This window comes from Scyliorhinus canicula, chromosome 21 (assembly GCF_902713615.1).
Source record: "Scyliorhinus canicula chromosome 21, sScyCan1.1, whole genome shotgun sequence".
In the NCBI taxonomy this organism is placed as follows: Eukaryota; Metazoa; Chordata; class Chondrichthyes; order Carcharhiniformes; family Scyliorhinidae; genus Scyliorhinus; species Scyliorhinus canicula.
The window spans coordinates 35915405-35934863 of record NC_052166.1 but is presented as its reverse complement, the minus strand read 5'-3'; the positions used below and the strand labels follow the sequence as shown (position 1 = coordinate 35934863).

General features: G+C 43.8%; 1 protein-coding gene across 13 annotated transcripts in view; it reads left to right on the top strand.

Moving 5' to 3' along the window:
* cacna1ba (calcium channel, voltage-dependent, N type, alpha 1B subunit, a) overlaps nucleotides 1–19459 on the top strand; it is a 739085-nt gene that overhangs the window by 569723 nt on the left and 149903 nt on the right. For all 13 annotated transcript variants that reach the window (XM_038781850.1, XM_038781861.1, XM_038781863.1 and 10 more), the window contains 3 exons: nucleotides 1611–1825; nucleotides 5614–5752; nucleotides 16556–16685. In XM_038781850.1, coding sequence (XP_038637778.1) covers nucleotides 1611–1825; nucleotides 5614–5752; nucleotides 16556–16685 — 484 coding nt within the window. The remainder of the gene's footprint in view (nucleotides 1–1610; nucleotides 1826–5613; nucleotides 5753–16555; nucleotides 16686–19459) is intronic.

Below are 19459 nucleotides of genomic sequence, written 5' to 3'. Positions count from 1 at the left end.
AAATGGCGTGTGTTTGCTTACCTTTGAGATCAAATGGCCCTGCTGAGTTCAGGTTTCCCTAATGTGTCTGTGTCACTCCCCTCCCCTTTCCTCTAATGGCAAAAATTGGATCTATCAGAAATAGGAGCAGAACTTTTACATTCGGGTCCTAACAGCCAGTTTTAAAGGTCTATGGAGAGTTCCCAACTCCACAAACATCCGGCCAAAGGACCCTAACCTGGAGCAAGTTAGACTGAAGGACATTGTACACTGGTCCAATTTTATGCACCAGTTCACTGGCCAATACCCCTCACTTTTACCCTCCCACATTTTATTATTTTGTTCTGTTGTCTATTCAAAGTAAAGAGCTTTATGGTAATATGTTGGAAACTGATCGTCTCCATTAGCCAATAATAGCTGGGTTTACTCTCATCTCTGATGTGAGACTGGCTTCCTCAAGATAGCCCATCTGTTAGTCTGGTTGCAAAGTTAACTCGATTTATGTGTCTGCAGCTGATGGATCAGAATGCCAGCAGAATAGAAAATCCCAGGACCTGAAGCCAACCGCGGGGGCCTAAATGTTTGGTCACTAAAGGCTAATGGAAATTAAATGCAATATATAAATGGGTAATTGTTTAAATGCAGCAGATCAAATGCGCTAAGACCTGAAACAGAATTCTGCAGAAGAGTAGTATTAGAATTGATGTGTCCTTAAAATCCATTCCAATTGAGGGATTTCTTTTGTAATGACATTACAAAGCATTTTAAACCATAATCATTGAGAATATTGTCGATCGGTACTTCATCACTATTTAACATTTACCCACAATTATTCTGGCAAAAAAGAAAGTTATTCTTTCCCTCCTTAAACCAGTTGTGCTAAAGCCAATCATACATTCCCCTCAACACTACCCTCTGAATTTTCTATGACAGGGACCAACAGCGCATTGGTTAAACTCACTCAGCCATTAGATGAATCACGTGGTGAGGGGCGGCACGGTAGCACAGTGGTATGCACTGTTGCATCACAACGCCAGGGTCCCGGGTTTGATTCCCGCTTGGATCATTGTCTGTGCGGAGTCTGCACAGTCTGCACGTGTCTGTGTGGGTTTCCTCCAGGCACTCTGGTTTCCTCCCGCAAGTCCTGAAAGATGTGCGCGTTAGGCGAATTGGACATTTTGAATTCTCTCTGTGTACCCAAACAGGCGCCGGAGTGCGGCGACCAAGGGATTTTCCCAGTAACTTCATTGCAGTGTTAAATGCAAGCCTACTTGTGACAATAATAAAGATTGTTATTCGAATATTATTCTTGTTAAATGCTCCACACGTGTAAGGAATTAAAGAAATTGAATAACGTGAGAAGAAAGCTTGTCTTCTTTTTAAAATTGTAATGAATGTGGAATAGCCTGTTTATTAAGTGAAATCTGTTCATTATGACTTTTAAGAACAGGTAAATTTCAGATTATTGCCTATTAAGCTGATGCTGCCTTGTCAAAACTTCCCATTAGCAATATTCACACTGATTGAAGTTCTATCAGTCATTGTTATTGACCCATGCGACTGGTGACCATTTAATGCTCTATTGAGAATATGAAAGTTTTGCTTTTATAAGTTGTATCAAATTTTCACAGGGAGAGTCAAATGCCTGCGGACACCGCCATGTTGGGGACCACATCACTGCCACCGACTAGTGATTTGAAGCATGTTCCTCAGCAACCAGAGGATGCTGACAACCAGAAGAATATTAAACTTGTGACGCTGCCAACAAGAGATTCAGAGCACACCATCACCGTCAACATCCCAGTCACCATCACTGGTCCGCCTGGAGAGACCACATTACTCCCGAGTGAGTGCACTGTAAACTGCATAGCAGAGAGGGAGGGAGTGTCCATCGTTTGTTTCTTAGCGGTTAGCAGCAGTCATACAAATTGCAAACAGATCCATGAGGCACATAAGGGCAACACCTATGTGGTTCACTTTAGAATAATGGCCCACTGTTGTAATTTTAGTACAGAAAAATAAATTCTACTGCTGCACCAAACAACAGTGAACACGTTTATCATGTAATTGGATTCCTACAAGTACCAGTATGGGTTGGTTGAAAGGCTAACCATTTTGTCCCTTTGGTTGAAAATTTGAATCAAGAATGTTTACCAACTTGTACTCAATTTTATGGGTCAGGTGAGTGACACGGTTTGCATCTGCTGTCAGAACTGAAAGACAGCAGAAGAGTGCTCATTCAATTCTTCATATTGGCATCAAGTCAAAGTTAATTGCAAGCTACAGCTGTTTCACTCAAATTATCATTCTTACCTTAAAGTGAGTAGCCACATGGGTTTCCTTTTGGAGCTTCCTTGAAGTGCATCCTATAAGCTCCTGCCTGCCAAACACTGCTTCTGTACAAGTACACGCTAGCATCTCCAGTGGGTTGTGCAGATTGTCCTTTCCAGCCCCATTGAATGTTCTTCCCAGTGACCTCACATCGCGATCGAGGGACAGCAGTAAAAGAGAGGCTCTGCACTTGTAAACCTAGCAATTAGACTCCCGCTTCCTTAAAGCTGATGTCTTTGCACAGTCACGAAAAGAGGGTCAGCCGCCCCACCTGAGATCCTACAGCCTGTGCAGGACAATGCGGTTGCCCATCGCCATGTCCTCCAACCCAGTCTTAAACAAGGTATGCAAAATACACCTGAATGTTAATTAGCATTTACGCTCACAACACAAGGTGAAGTGCAAGTGGATGGCAGTTTGGCTGAGGTAATCACGTGATGGGTCTATAAATGCACCATATTGAGGGTAGTATATTTGGATTTTCGAAAGGCTTTCAATAAAATATCACTTCAGAGACCTGCTACTAGAATTAAGACACCTGATATCAAAGGAAATATAATCATGTGAACGGCTGAGGAAGGAAAAGAAAAGGATAGAGGTGACTGTTTTCAAAGGATTGGCTGTGTGCTGGGTCCTCTTTATTCCATTTATGAAAATGATTTGGACATAAACTACAGAAAGAATTAATCAAAGAATACTTTTTTAAATTGTTCATGGAATATGGGCATCGCTAGTTAGGACAGCATTTACTGCCCATCCCTAATTGTCCTTGAGAGGTGGTAGTGAGCTACCTACTTGAATTGCTGTAAACCATGTGCTGCAGATAACTCACATTGCTGTTAGGCCGGGTGTTCCAGGATTTTGACCCAGCAACAGAGAAGAAACAGCAATACAGTTCCAAGTCAGGATGGTGTGTGACTTGAAGGAGAATTTACAGGTGGTGGTGTTCCCAAGCATCTTCTTCCCTTGTCCTTCTTGGTGGTAGAGGTTGTAGTTTTGGAAGGCGTTGAAGGAGCCTTGGTGAGTTGCTGCAGTGAATCTTGTAGACGGTACACACTGCTGTTACTGTGTGTCCATGGTGGAGGAAGCAAATGTTTAAGGTGGTAGATGGGGTGTCAATCAAGTGTGCTTCTTTGACCTGAATGGTGTTGAGCCTCTTGAGTGTTGTTGGAACTGCACTCACTCAGGCAAGAGGAGGGTCTTCTATCACACTCCTGACATGCCACTAGCCTTTTAGATATTGGAGATGCTTTGGGGAGCCAAGAGAAGGGTTTGTCTCTGCAAAAGTCCCAGCTTCTCTTGTAACTACAGCATTTATATGGCTGATCCAGTTCAGTTCCTGGTCAATAGTAGCCCCCAGTATGTCGATAGTTAGGGGATTCTGCTATGGTAATGCCATTGAATGCCATGGGATGGTTGGATACCCTCTTGTTTGAGATGTTCATTGACATTTCAATTGTGTGGCATGAATGTTACTTGCCACTTGTCAGCCCAATCAACCCAATGGATATTGTCCAGATCTTGCTAGATTTGGACATGAACTGCCCCAGTATCTTAAAAGCCATGAATGGTTCCAGACATTGTGCAATCATCAGCAGACATCCCCACTTCTGACCTTTTGATGGAAGTAATTTCATTGATGAAGCAGCTACTAATGGTTGAGCCGAGGGCATGCCCATGAGGAACTCCTGCAGGGATGTCTCTCATGGAGTCATTATGGCGCAAAAGAAGTCCATTCCACCCATCAGGCCCATGTTGACTCTGTAGAGCAACCTCGTCAGCCCAATTCCCCTGCTTAATCCCTGCAAGTTCATTTCCTTCATGTACCCATTCTTTTTGAAGGAAACGCACATTGATGTTTCCTGCTGAACCTCTTTGAGATATATATTTTTTAAATTTTAGAGTACCCAATTCATTTTTTCCAATTAGGGGGCAATTTAGCGTAGCCAATCCACCGAGCCTGCACATCTTTTGGGATGTGGGGGCGAAACCCACGCAAACACGGGGAGAATGTGCAAACTCCACACGGACAGTGACCCAGGGCCGGGATCGAACCTGGAACCTCGGCGCCGTGAGGCAGCAGGGCTAACCCACTGCGCCACCGTGCTGCCCCTGTTTGAGATCTTGATTGGGTTGCACCTGGAGCAATACGTAAAGTTCTGCACATCTACGGATACCGGTATACAGTATTGGGGAGGAAACACATGGAAAGACTCACCAATGTAATGCCAGGAAGAAAGGACTATAGCTTTGAAGAAAGGTTTGGAAATGCAGGGCTTTTCTACTGACACAGAGAAAATTAAAGAGAAGTTTTCAAATCATGAAAAGTTTAGGAGGGCCAAGAATGAAGAATGAGAATTATTATCAGAAGAAAAATGTAAATGATCTTTGTGTCACACATGTTACCCGTACATAGAATATTTTAGCACCTGCTGCTATTAATGTGGAAGGTAATACAACTTAAAAAATAATTGGTTAGTATTTGAAAAGAAAATATAAGACAAGGAAATGGGGCAAAATTAGCACTGATTGAAGGACTGACATGGATCCCATCCTGTGCTAAAAAATCGACCAAAATAGATTCCAGATTTAGGGTGGATTGCAAATTACCACAGAGTTACATGATGTTAGTACTTTGTGTTGGACTTCTTTATGTTCCTATACAGAATCAAGGTTGTAAAACATCTTTTCATTCTTTTTTAAGCTACCATTAAGATATGAAATTTGCTTTAGGTTACATGGCACTTACAAATTTATACAACTGAAGACTTTATGAAATTTTAAACATGTGGGTAGAGTTAATCACTGATGCAGTCATTCTCCAGGGGCTTTGAAAGTGCTCGCATGAGGGAAGAAGGGTCTAGCACTGGGATGAGACAACTTTGTCTTCGGAGTTAATAGGGCTGTGGTTTTCTGGGCATTATATCTTCTCAGCAGTTAACACATCAATGCCTTTGGCTTCAGAGTCACACTTTGGTGAAGGGCGGGCCTAAGTAAAGCCCTATACCTCATGGTGCTTTCATAGCTTGCTTTGATTGGAACATCCCCACATGTGCTTTAGATACATATTTGTTGTGAAACCTATGCAGAATGCTTACAAATGATCTGGGAAGGTCCAGATACATTGATAAACACATTTGTCTTCAATTTTAATATCTATGAAAATTCTGTTTTACTAGCACTTATTATACTATGTTTTTTCTTAATTTATGTAACTATACCTCATGAAATATATATAACAATTATTACTAGATTTTAAGAAGTATTAATGGCCCTGATCATTTTTATTCTGTTTTTTTTCAGTCAATAGTGTAGGTGTAGATCTGGAATGTATGACAAAAATGGAAGAAAAGAAGGACATGGATGCTGATGATTTGATCCAGAATGGGACGAGACAGATACCGCCATACAGTTCCATGTTTATTTTCAGCCCTACAAACCCGTAAGTACCACTGCTGTAACTTCAGCCAATGACCAGGGCAGTCAACAAGTATTAGCACCGCGTCACGTCAACGACAGTCCCTTAACCACTTCTTTATGATTTTTGTTGTTCTCTGAACATTTAATTTCCTCACTTATCTTGCAGAATATGAACTTGTTTTATGTTACCTCAATCTGCAACAATAATTTGCCTCAAAATAACATTTTGAATTTTAGCTTGTCTACATCAATAATGAAGAGAACATTTAGATGAAGGGCGCTTTTGAGGCATATAATTAAACCCCGGATACACCTTTTGTCTGATTTGTTACAATCCCAGTTGATGTTAGAACTAGATGGGAAGATTCCAGAATAGAACCTTGGCTCAAAAGGCTTTAATTTAAAAAAAATAAAACATGGAGGAACAGAATCACAGGATCACCCATTAGGTTTAACAACAAGAAAACACATTTATTAAACATAAAAGTTGGATGATGATACAATGCTCCTTTATTTCCCCCTTATCTTAACAATGCCCACAGATTTAAAGACTAACACAGATCACAATGTACATCTTAAGTTACAATAGTCTTATTGACACAAAAAGTCATTTTAAGCACACAAGATGACTGTGGACAAATACACTCTGAACTGCAAGTAAATGTTGTGGACGTTTCCCAAGAATCCCCCCAAATGATGGTCATGTGAGAGTTTCCAAATTCCACTCCCATAACCACACTTTAAAATATTTTCTCATAATAATGCTTTCCCTTGGTTTACATTCTGAAATCCAGTCCAGGTTTTACAAATTACACTTTCAAACAAAGTTTCCGCTTCCCTTTTAACAGAGAACGCAGTCCAGGATTTCAAACTAACCCCTTTAGAATTTCTTGATTTTGGCTGCTGTCCAAACTGCTCACAATTACTTCAGCTCTCAATTCCCAGATTGTATTAAAATTACATCAAATGTTTCATCTACCTCTGAAGTCTGAAATCTAGTTCCTGCGATTGTTTCTTTAACTCAAAACACTTTGTTTACTCTTCCTTGATTTTTTTTCTGAACAATACTTTCGTCCTTGTTTACTTAACTTCAGACGTCTTAAACAGTCCTTCAGTCCCAATTATTCAGACTGTATCTTGTACTGTAGGATCCTGCCTCTTTACAGCTCCTATCCCGCCCAGTCTTTCTTCTGACTGAGTTGAGAGATATTCCCTCCCTGAGATCTTGTCTCTAACAGTCCACAAATTCAGCTAAAGCTAAACCTTGAAAGATTTTCTACCTTACAAGACCCCAGTTATGAAACAGCGCCTATATAAATCTGCTGTCTTATTTATTCTTTACACCGTAGCCCTCTCTAGGCACAATAGAAGCACAGCTGGAACTTAACTACTGCCCCTCCCCCCCCAACACATACAAACACCTTTGTCCAGCATGAATCTAACTATAGATTTTACCCTTGCAGGTACAGACACTAAGTTAACCCCACTTATAACTATACCTTATTTCTAGTGTTTACCAATACAAATCTAATTCCCTTAATACTAACTTTGTTTTACTAAAAGACTAATGTTATCCACATGCACCCGTGGATAATTTAATCATTATGCATGCCCATGCCAGGAGAGATATGGTAAGAATAAATATTTCTGCAAACAAGCAGGCAAATTATACATCTGCAATGATATCTAGGAAACAAAATGCACTGCCTGTATTCAGTACACAATTACTTTCTGCTAATTGACGGGAGCAACTGATTTGGAGTTGAAACTTACCATTGGCTAACTGATACCAAGTGAATAATCGTCCCTTATCAAGAGTTCAACCTATACAACAGAATTCAAATTAGAGCATTATATAAAAGGCATTTCATTTTTAAAACTCTTAAGACTATCAAGAAATCTACGTTAAATGTAAAACATTAAGTGTCGGGGGACTCATCACCTCTAGTTTATTGGAGTTGTGAGAGCAAGGCTGAAGTAGGCAGCATAAAGAGCTTCACAAAGCTAATAGATGCACTTCTGGATGGGCAAGGGTTTGAAATATATGCTGAGAGGTAAAGTAGCAGAAGCATCAATTAAAGGAGTATTAAAGGCACTCAGCGATTTGGCCTCCACAGCTTTCTTTTTATTTGGTAATAAATTTAGAGTACCCAATTAATTTTTTCCAATTAAGAGGCACTTTTAGCATGGCCAATCCCTGCGCACCTTTGGGTTATGGGGGTGTAACCCATGCATACACGGGGCAAATGAGCAAACTCCACACGGACAGTGACCCAGGGCCGGGATCAAACCTGGGACCTCGGCGCCGTGAGGCAGCAGTGCTAACCACTGCGCTACAGTGCTGTCATGGCCGCCACAGCTTTCTGCGGCAAAGGGTTCCTTTGCCATTTGTTCCAAGGGCAGCACGGTAGCATGGTGGTTAGCACAAATGCTTCACAGCTCCAGGGTCCCAGGTTCGATTCCCGGCTGGGTCACTGTCTGTGCGGAGTCTGCACGTCCTCCCCGTGTGTGCGTGGGTTTCCTCCGGGTGCTCCGGTTTCCTCCCACAGTCCAAAGATGTGCGGGCTAGGTTGATTGGCCATGCTAAATTGCCCGTAGTGTCCTAAAAAGTAAGGTTAAAGGGGGGGTTGTTGGGTTATGGGTATAGGGTGGATACGTAGGTTTGAGTAGGGTGATCATTGCTCGGCACAACATCGAGGGCCGAAGGGCCTGTTCTGTGCTGTACTGTTCTATGTTCTATGTTCCAGTTTCACCACCCACTGGCTGAAGAAATTCCTCCTCATCTCTGTTTTAAAGGATCGTCTGAGGTTGTACCCTCCGGTTCTAGTTTTTTCTACCACTGGAAACATCCTCTCCACATCCACTCTATCCAGGCCTCGCTATACTGTAAGGTTCAATAACATCCCCCCTCATCCTACTAAACACCAACGACCTTGGAGCTGGGGCTGAGGTGCTGGTTGGTAGACTTCATCTGCCTTTTCTTCCTGGTAGCTGGAATAGAGAGAAAAGATCATTACTGATTGACTAGGTAGGCTCCAACATTATAGGTCAAGCGGATTGACTGTCAGCACTATGGATAGAGGAGCACTTCAGAAGCATGTTGTCTCTGCTGAGCCCTGCTCAGTAAGGAATTGAGGTGCCGCTTGTGCGGAATCTTAAGTGAGATGGTGATCTTAAAGTGACTGGCAGATATTCAGTGCTGATGTCCCATCTGCTGGTAGTCTGTGATCTCCCTGTGGACTCTAACCCTTAGACTGCCTGATGCCCTCATGAAAGCCTCAGAGTCTCATTGAAGTGCGCCAAAATTTCACTTACCCTGGTGGAGTGCATTCAGATCATTCACAGGATGGTTTTACTTTTGAGTGCTGGCCTCGCTGGTGACCTCCTCCCAGTCTGGGGTTGTCAAATGGGAGGACCTCCCAGGAAAGAGAATATCCCACCTTTCCTGATTGGCCTGGAAGAAAATCCAAGGGAGGCCTTGCTGAACCATGGGGGGGCTGGGCTGTTCTTTTAGCCAACATGGAGAAGCAGAATGAAAGAATATGCCTGACCAGAGTGAGGTGATATGTGTGTGGGGGCCATTATAGTTGCAGGATCTTTATTAGGCAACAGCGGGGTGGAAGAAACTCTGTTCAGCCCGCCACAGAATTCACCAAGCTCCTCGCTGGTGTTGCTAAATGTTGCTAAGTGTGCTTTACACTTAATTTGCTCTGTTTAATCACCTTGCTCTAGAGTCGCCAGGTATCTTTATGATACCACCACGAGGTTCAAGTTCAAGTGCTGATCAATAACTCAATACACCAGTTAGTAAGGTTCAAATCAAAACATTTATTATATACACAGTCAATCGCTACTCATGCATAAAATACTACTCACTAGACTATTTCTAACACTAACACTAACAGGCCAATACTTGGCTTTGGAAAAGGGACCCACTAGGTCAGGGGAACAATTGGCCTCTTGTTCGATCCTGAGTCTGCAGGCTTCCAGCTTGTATGGACTAATGGTTAGGAGCGCCTATCTCGTAGCGTGCGTTGACTGGACACTTACTTGGTTGGTGCAGCTGCTAGGCAAGTCTCTCCGAGTTGAGAGTCACGGTCGAGTTCCTTGAGAGCTGCCAAGAAGGATGAATTGAACTTGGGGACTCTACTTTATAGTCCCCAGGGGCTTTGTGCCCCTTTGGGCAGACCCTGTACCTCGTTCCAAGTGATTGGACTGAGTTCTGATCACTTGGATCAATTTCCCCAATACTGGGGCTGTTCCCTGATCGCTGGGCGGTTCTTAAGTGTCCGTTGGCCTTCCTTCGTTTTGGCTCCCGCTGGCGCCGAGGAGTTTGGCTTCGCCTCGATTATCTTAACTGTTTCAATTGTTCCCGGGGATCGCTCATCAATATGTAGATGGTCGTCAGTTTCAGTGCTGTCTGGGTTTCTGCAAGTTCTAATATACAGGAGATTTTGCACCTGCTTGTTTTCCTGCGTTTGGCCATTTCTCCCTGCATTCTTAGCGGATCTCCATTTTAAAGTCGGGAAGTGGCCAACCCAGGTGGCTACACTGGTGCATAATTAATCATCTGAAAAGCAGAAAAACTGCGCGGACTAATCTGCCCCACCGTCCCGCAAGTTGAGTTTCCTTCCTATCACTTAGTTTCCACAATGGAAAACACCTCCCATTAGGTAACCAGGATCTAGTTCAGGGAATTATACGTTTGTGGGAATGTGGTGCAGCCTGCTGTTTTGTGGGCTACTTTTATGCTGTCAGTGAAATGCAGACCGAGATACACTCTATTTTAAGTGAATTATACTCACGAGAGTTGTTCTTCATAATTTTTCAGAAGACAGAATATTATGTATCGCTGTAGATAGCTGAATTTAGCGCTAACCCGAGGATGGGTTGAGTGTGCAGTGGGGACTTGATGTGTCTTATACAGTCCTCAGATGGCCTTTGTCAGATTGCAAACATATCAAATTATCAGCATCAAGTTTCCACAATAATCTAATCATTGTGCACTGATGTGATATAGGGGAAGGGTTTCACATGCCACTGAATGTACCTCATCCAATCCCCATCCATAAGTGTTTGATATTTTCAAAATCCTAATGCCTCTTAGTTTTATTATTATTTTAAAATTTAGAGTACCCAATTTTTTTTTTCCAGTTCAAGGGCAATTTAGCACGGCCAATCCACCTAACCTGCACATCTTTGGGTTGAGGGGATGAAACCCACGCAGACATGGGGTGAATGTGCAAACTCCACACGGACAGTGACCCAGGGCCGGGATTCGAACCCGGGTCCTCAACGCTGCAGTCCCAGTGCTAACCACTGCGCCACATGCGGCCCTGTTAGTATTATTTTTGATTCATTCCCGGTGCGTGAGCGTCACCAGTAAGGCTGGCATTTATCGTCCAACACTAGTTGCTGCCTTCTTGCACTGCTGGTAGCAGTTTTAATGCATACAGATTGCCTGCTAAGCTACTTTGGCAGTTAGGAGACAACCATATTACTGCATGTCCGGAGTCACACTGAGACCAGGTGGAAAAAAGATGGTTGGCTAAGGACATGCATGAACTAGTCTGGCTTTTACATCAATCATACAACTTTAGAGTCACCATGATAAAAGTATAGGGTGGGATTCTCCCAATGGGAGTGTAAGTGCCGACGCCTGAGTAAAAACCGGAGTGTTTTACTCCGGCATTGGTGTCTGTTCCCAGACCCCTATTCTCCCCCCTCCATGGGGCTAGCAGGGGCGTCGCGGGATTTACGGGGGCGGGGCCTCGGAGTGGCATCAGAGACCTGGCGCCGCGTAAAAGACGCGCCGCCTTGGGTCCCGCGCATGCGCAGTTGGGCCGGCGGCAACTAGCGCATGCACGGTAGATGTCCTCCCCCAGGCCCCCCCCCCACACAAAAATGGCACATGGATCCAGGCTCACTGGCGGAAGAAAGGAGATCTGCCGACAGAGAGGCCGGCACGCCGATCGGTGGGTCCCGATCGCGTACCAGACCACTCTGGAAGGCCTCCCCGGGGTTGGAACCCCCCACCCCCACCCCTTACAGGCCGCTCCCGGCCCTTGAAGCCCCAGGCCCTGCTAGCCCGACAGCAGGTTAGAATGGCGCCGGCGGGACTGTCATTTTTTTTGCTGACCCCTCGGCCCATCCGCGCCGGTGAATCGCCGCTCGCCGTTTGCGCCGATTCTCTGAGCGACCCGGCGCAGTTCGCTGGTTTCGGGGTGGTGGGAGAATCGCGTGCGGGGGTTGAGGCGGCGTGGCGCGATTCGCGATTCGCGATTGTCCCACCCGGCTGGGAGGGGGGGGGAGGGGGGAGAGAATCCCGCCCAAAATACTGCAGATTCTGGAAATCTGAAATGAAAACAGAAAATGCTAGAAAAATGCTGCACGTCTTACAGCGTCTGTGGAGACAAAAACAGAATTCACATTTCAGAGCTGAAGATGAATCATATGAACTCAAACTGATAACTCTGTTTCTCGTTTCACAGATGCTGCCAGACCTGCTGAGTTTTTCCAGCATCTTCTGTTTTTTACACTAAGGTCATCAATACAGATGCCAACCTTTTATTTCTGGATTATAATTTTTACTGAATTCATATTGTCAAACTCCCATGGTGGGATTGGAGCTTGTAGTTTTTGGATTCTTAATTTAGTGTTACCTCTCAAATGATGTTCCGTGCTTTTTCAAGCACAATAAAATGCTGAATACACATGCAGATTATTTCTTCTTCTTTCGGCTTGTCCCATAACATGTGAGTCATCACAATTCTGGTTGTACTTCCTTCTCTATCTCCTCCTGTCGGTATTCATTCTCCAATCCTGTTGCATTGAAACCTCTCACCACCCTATCTTCCCATCTGGCCTTAAGGCTTCCTCTACTCTTTTTTCAATAGCCCCTGGTACTTGAAACTACCCACTTTCATCATGTCTTCACCCGTAACCTTCACTCTGATCTTCTTCCATTGGTTCAAACTGACAGGTTCTTTCGCCTACTGATCTTTATACTCCTTTCTTCCCGTGCTGTTCTCTAGATACTTTGTCATGTTCTCATCACCCACTCTGCATCGCTCACTGTCATCTGTAAATACTTGAAGATTGATAAGCTAGCTAAATTCAGTAGGTGGGCACGGAACTATTTTCCAATGTTTCAAATATAATGTAAACTCAATCTAATTTGCTGATTAATCTATGCAATTAAGCCACCTTTGAGAATTATAAAACATCTTGTTTAAAATTATTACAACAGAGTCAGTCCTTTTATGCTAGGGTATTTGTGTCTGACACATGCAAAGTCCTGTACAATATATTAGTAGGAAACCAGTGCGCTTCAGGCATAAGGGACACATGTATCGTGAACCCCGGTACAACACTTCTATCTATCAAGCTATAATTCTATTCGTAACCAGGCTATGGCTGAGTCCCCAAGTGGGCGTCCAAAAGAAAACCAGCTACGTTTCTCCCACATAGGAGCAGGGTTCAGAGTGGATGGCTTACCAAAAAATACCATTGTTAAAAATGGTAACTGTTTGTAGCGGCTAGAAGTTCAAGATAGAAACTAACATTTAACTGAAAATGTATCATTAAATATACAGGCTACACATTTAGGATCCAAAATTTGAAGGCAGATAATGGCAAAAGAGTTTTTCTGAAGATTTTTCTATTCTCCTTTGATACCATTGCAAAACTTACAATTGGATTTCAGAGGCATTTCGATCTAACAGGTGTTCTATATTCATTGTGGAATAATACTTGCGTTTCACTCATAAGAAAGAGGTTATTCCTACTGAGGGAGAGCAAGTAATCTTTGCTGGGAAGTAACCTTGCAAATGCTATTTTGAATTTATACGAGGATAGTTTTATTTCTTTGTGGCTGCTACATATGAAGCCTACGTCTGCATTTCCATTAATTTATAGATACTAACTAATTTGGGTGACCCAATAGAACTATTTTCCAATGAGACAAAAACGCTAAGACTCATCTTGTATAAACCCCCAATGAGTAAGAACAATAAACACAAACAGATCTTAGTTTGGGGTGGCACGGTGGCACAGTGGTTCAATCCCAGCTCAGGATCACTGTCTATGTGGAGTTTGCACATTCTCCCCGTGTCTGCATTGGTTTAACCCCCACAACCAACAGATGTGCAGCGTAGGTGGATTGGCCAAGCTAAATTGCCCCTTAATTGGAAAGAAATGAATTGGGTACTTAAAATTTAAAAGAAAAGAAATCGTAGTTTGAGGCCGGAATTGTACCGACCACTGAGATGGATCCCCCCCCCCCCCCCCCCCCCCCCCCCCATCCCCTGGTGGATGCAGCGAGCCATTCAAACGTTCATTGACTTCGGCGGGAAGAGCTGGAAATTTCCGGCCAATGGTTTCATGGAGGACCGTGATGGTTCAAGGACTGGAAATGGCTCAAAGGTAACAGTTTGGACACTGCTGGACCAATTCAGGCAAAACACCTCTGCCTGTCCAGCAGAGAATGTCCCCAGTTTAAAAAAAAAATGGGCTAATTGATAAAATAGCAGAGATTGAAAGATGAGACTGTATTCAGCTTTGGTAGCCGAGAGTGTCATTTGAAGGCTGTAGTTTCCTGAAGACCATTCCTATTTAAATTTGGAATATGTCTGACTTTCACTTAGGATCTGTTTCAACATTTCCAAATCATAATATTTATGTCAATAGTTCATCATTAATGTCAGTTGGCAATAAGTTGTATGTTGCAAGTTTGGATAAAGAACCAAAGCAAAATCTGTGATTTTTCTTCATACATTTACCACTTACTTCATCTGCATCTAGTTATCTCAAAATGCTGTATGATTTGTTACTCCGTGAACATTTTATATTTTCAAAATTCTTTATTGAATTCTTTGTTAAAAGAAAATGTGGATATGGACAGAACAGTTCTCTTTATCGTGTTGAAAGCTGGAAAAATCCTCCTGCTGGTGTACCATTTGACCAATTGTTTTGCAACATTGATCAACATTAAAGAAGACCTAAAACATTTTATATGGCAAAAAGTGGTCGTTACTCTTACAAAGCTTCCCAAATTTTCAGTTTAAAATATATGTAGCTGCCTATAATTATTGAGCATCTGTCTTGTTTAAGTCCAGTATTGTGTAAAACATGGAGGACATCTTGCATTTAGGTTGGACAAGAATTGTCTATGTTATTACATTACCCTCATAAATTACCTCATTCCTGCTATATAAAGGTGCCAGCGGCATCGAGTGTTCTAGTTGGCTGGGTTGCAAGTAGCTTTTCTTTAACCAGAACAAACCTGCAATTTTGGAGCGTTTGCCTTGAATTTATGCAAAAAAAAATTAGTTTGAGTAGCTCATCTGGCTTGTTGAACAATTATGAACACCATGCTCCTAGAACATTGCTTCTCTGCGCTAAGTCAGTTAATAGCAGTTGGATTGATGACAGCAATGCTGCATGTGCTCTCAGCATTCTTAACATTTGAGAAGGGAAAGATCACCAGAGTATTTGCTGCAGTTCTCCACCCAATGAACTGTTCTGGAAACTGAGGAAACCAGGGGAAACATATAAGGAGAAGGCGGCTCATTTGAACAGGTATTTTGTGGCTGTCTTCGCTGTAGAGGATACAAGTAACATCCCAGAAATAGCTGTAAATCAGGAAATGGAAGGTAGGGAGGAATCTGGAAAATTACAATCAGCAGGGAAGTGGTTCTTAGTTAATGATTGGAGCTGCGGGCTGACGTATCCCTGGATCCTGATGGACATTAGCCTAGGGTCTCAAAAGAAATGGCTGGTGAAATGGTTGATCCGTTGGTTTTAATTTTCCAAAATTCCCTAGTTCAGGGGGGTGCCATTAGAGTGCCACTAGGGAAGGTGGTGACATAGTACGGTATTGTCACTGGCAACTGTAACTCCTTTATTCAAAGTGGGAGGGAGAAAGCACGAAAGGCCAGTTAGCCTAACAGTTGTGATAGGCAGAATGTTGGAAGCTATTATAAAAGATATTATGGCAGGGCACTCAAAAAAATTCAAGGCAATCAGGAAAGTCCACTGCAACATATATAGGTACTGCACCCCATCTATAATCCATGTATTAATCACAGATGAAAACCGAAGACTGCTGGAAGAACGGAATCTGGAGTGGCAATCAAAACTAGTCCTAGTGGGCACTCTGATTATTTGTACAGTGGATACCTTCTATATGAGGTGATCTGCTTCCCAGCAAAATACAGGTCTAGCTCTTGCTTAAAAGAATTCAGTGAGTCAGTGTTCACCATGACCCAGCCCCTACCCCAAGCTGACAGCCTGTTCCACTCAGAGGTTGAGCAAGCGATAGTGTCTCATTGGTTTCATGATCAGCATTACAAGAGAGACGTACACCCTCGTCTATGAAGCTAGATGCATATTCTACTATGTCAATAATTCCTAAGTGGTTTAATTAGATTGAAGGGTACAAAGAAAGGCTTTAATGGTCCATTGTGATTCCATTTGGGTTGCAGTTTTGCTGGAGGGTGGGTGGCTCCTAATCATCTCTTTGGTGTTTCGTGTGAAACCGGACTTGTTTTAAAATGGACTCTCTGAATGAACTCCAAAGGAAAAATGGTTGACGAATCAAACTGTAACACGGTGCAATTTCTATGAATTCACATCAGAGCATGAAATATTGACACAAAGGAGAGAAGGAAATGACAACTTAAGTTGTGTGCAGAAAGATGGTTGATACCAGTGTGAAGTGCCAAAAGATATTACAGTAGCTGTTTAATAATCTACCCGTCGACACTGCCATTTCTTGCTACGCTGAATGCTTGCATAATGGTGCATTCATGACTTTTCTTTTTAGTATTCGCAGGGCGTGCCACTACATTGTCAATCTACGGTATTTTGAGATGTGTATCCTGCTGGTGATAGCGATGAGCAGCATAGCCCTGGCAGCGGAGGATCCTGTGGTAGCAGATTCACCAAGAAATAATGTGAGTTGGCGCAACAACTAATCAGTCACTGTTATAAAGTATCACAGTCGTCCATCAAGCCACTAGTTCAGCTGTGAATACTCTTAAAAGGTGCCTTAAAAAGAGGCTGTCAATTTAGACTCAAGAGGATAAAGCCTAATTTGTACAGGACACCAGATTTGCCCTCAAGGGCGAGATTCTCCGCAAATGCGGAGAATTGTAAAGGCTGCCGTGGGACAGGCCGTGACCCACGGCAGCCTTCACGGCCACTTCCGGGGCCGATTCTCCCCCCCGAGGGGGGCTAGGAGCGTGGCCCCGTGCGTCACAGCGGCGCAGCCTTGACGACGGTCGTCAAGGCCGCACGTCAAGCGTCACGGCGGCTGACGTGGCCGATGACGTCAGCCGCGCATGCGCAGGTTGGACAACGCCAACCCGCGCATGCGCAGTTGGCGTCTTTCTCCTCAGCCGCCCGGCAAGACGTGGCGGCTTGATCTTGCCGGGCGGCGGAGGGGAAAGAGTGCGTCTGTTTTCGGACGCTGGCCCGACGATCGGTGGGCACCGATCGCGGGCCTGTCCCCTCCCGAGCACAGTCATGATGCTCCCGTGCCAATCGGGCATCTGGCGCCCGTTGCACGATGGCAGCAAGCAGGTGTGTTTGCTGCCGTGTTGAAACGGGCGTGAAGGCCCGGCCGCTCGGCCCATCGGCCTCGGAGAATCGGCGCTTGCCGTAAAAAACTGCGAGCGGCGATTTGTGGCGTGGTTCAGGCGTGGGGGGGGGGGGAGAATAGCGGGAGGGCGTGAAAAATGTCGGGAGGCCCTCCCGCTATTCTCCCACCCGGCGTGGGGGGGGCAGAGAATCGCGCCAGATCTGGTATTGCAACGCCATTTTTCCAGTGCTTTGCGTTTAGATGACAATTACCCTGCCTTCACACCTCCTTGAGACAAATCTTTTAGTTTCTTCACTTGTCCCATTGTCACTTCCTTTGAGCTTGGACCAAGAGACCATTTGTCATTTCAGCCATTTGGCCCACTATCCTATCGCAAGCCTAACCTTTTGTTATTCTTCTCACTCTCTCCCCTTTGACTTGATCAAAATCTATTGCATTTCTAACTTTTCACAGTTCTGTTGAAAAGCCACAGACCCAAAATACTAGCTGTGGAAACGTTTTTCTCTCGCCAGAGATGCTGCTTTATATTTCCATAATTTTCTATTTTTATTTAAACAGTTTTCCTACTTCTTTCTAAATAGCCTTTGATTTGACTGTGAAAAATGCAGGAAAATGTTTGGATTCAAATTAATGGAAGCAGTGAATAGAATTCGATGGACGCGCCATGGGGAGGACATTATATTCCATACAATAACTTGGCAACTCAGTGAGATCAATGGCATGGGTGTATAATCTATCGACAGTGGGGTTGGTAAAATGTTTGTTTTTATTAAAGTTAGACATGTTAGAACAGGTACTCCAGCTGCTGAACTATGGGCAGGATTCTACGGTGCTTCTTGGCCAGGAGCAGTTCTCCGCCAGCGGGACTCTGTCTTCCCGCTGATTGTTAATGGGATTTCCCATTGTAACCACGCCACACCGCCACAAAACTTGTTGGTGGGCGTGCACTGTCCCTAGGAGAATTGAATCGCAACATAGAGCATGGAATATACAGTGCAGAGGGAGGCCATTCAGCACCTGGAGTCTGCACCGACCCACTTAAGCCCTCACTTCCACCCTATCGCCGTAACCCAATACCCCTCCAAACTTTTTGGACACTAAGGGCAATTTAGCATGGCCAACCCATCTAACCTGCATGTCTTGGGACTGTGGGAGGAAACGGAGCACCTGGAGGAAACCCACACAGATACGGGGAGAACGTGTCCCCACAGACAGTGACCCAGCGGGGAATCAAACCTGGGACCCTGGTGCTGAAGCCACAGTGCTACCACTGTGCTACCGTGCTGCCCCCGGAGCTACCACTGTGCCACCATGCTGCAACGACCAGAGAATTCCGCCCTATATCCTTTGCTTTTCCATTTTTGATGTGAATTCCAAACAATGGCCGAGAACATCTGTTAAAACCAGTGTAATGCGCCCGAATACATCCAAAAGAACGTGGAAGTTTGCTTGCAAGTTACGTAAAGCGTAACTCCAGTTTCAATAATCTTGAAAATTGTTTTAAAATCTCTGTGCTGAATGCCTGTCCTGCCGGCAAATCTGTCCTTGTCCTCGTATGATGAGCATGGTACGTTTCTGCCATTTGCAGCAGTTTGAGGAGGCGCTTAAAATGAAGGTCAACTTTTTCAGGTGCTGATAGGTACTTTTGTTTCTTAACTAAATAACTGGCTCGGGCCACCAATGGAACTAGTAACTGGTTCAGTAGAGTTTGTAATTAATTTTCAATCATATATAGTTATGCTCGGCAGACTAGACATTTATTAACAAAGCATATTTATTGAGTTGAACCTATTTCCAGCTGTAATTACGAAATCTGCACCAGGTCACCACTCTTGAATGTAGCAATTTTTGCGTGCAAAGGAAATAAATATAATTAATTACTGTCTATTGTAGTACCCAATTCACTGATTCCTGGTAGATTTGACGGTATGTTTGAATTGTTTGTTATTATGCAAATTAATTTAAACACAGACTTGAACGATTAGTATATTTTAGGAAGCCAGCACAACTTCCAGCGTGATTTTCGCCCAGATTGCAAATTGTAGCTCAAGCCGAAACTCTGAAATAATTGAACATGGCTCTCATTGTTCCTGACTCTGTATCTAAGCTTATTTGTTTTCCAGTTCC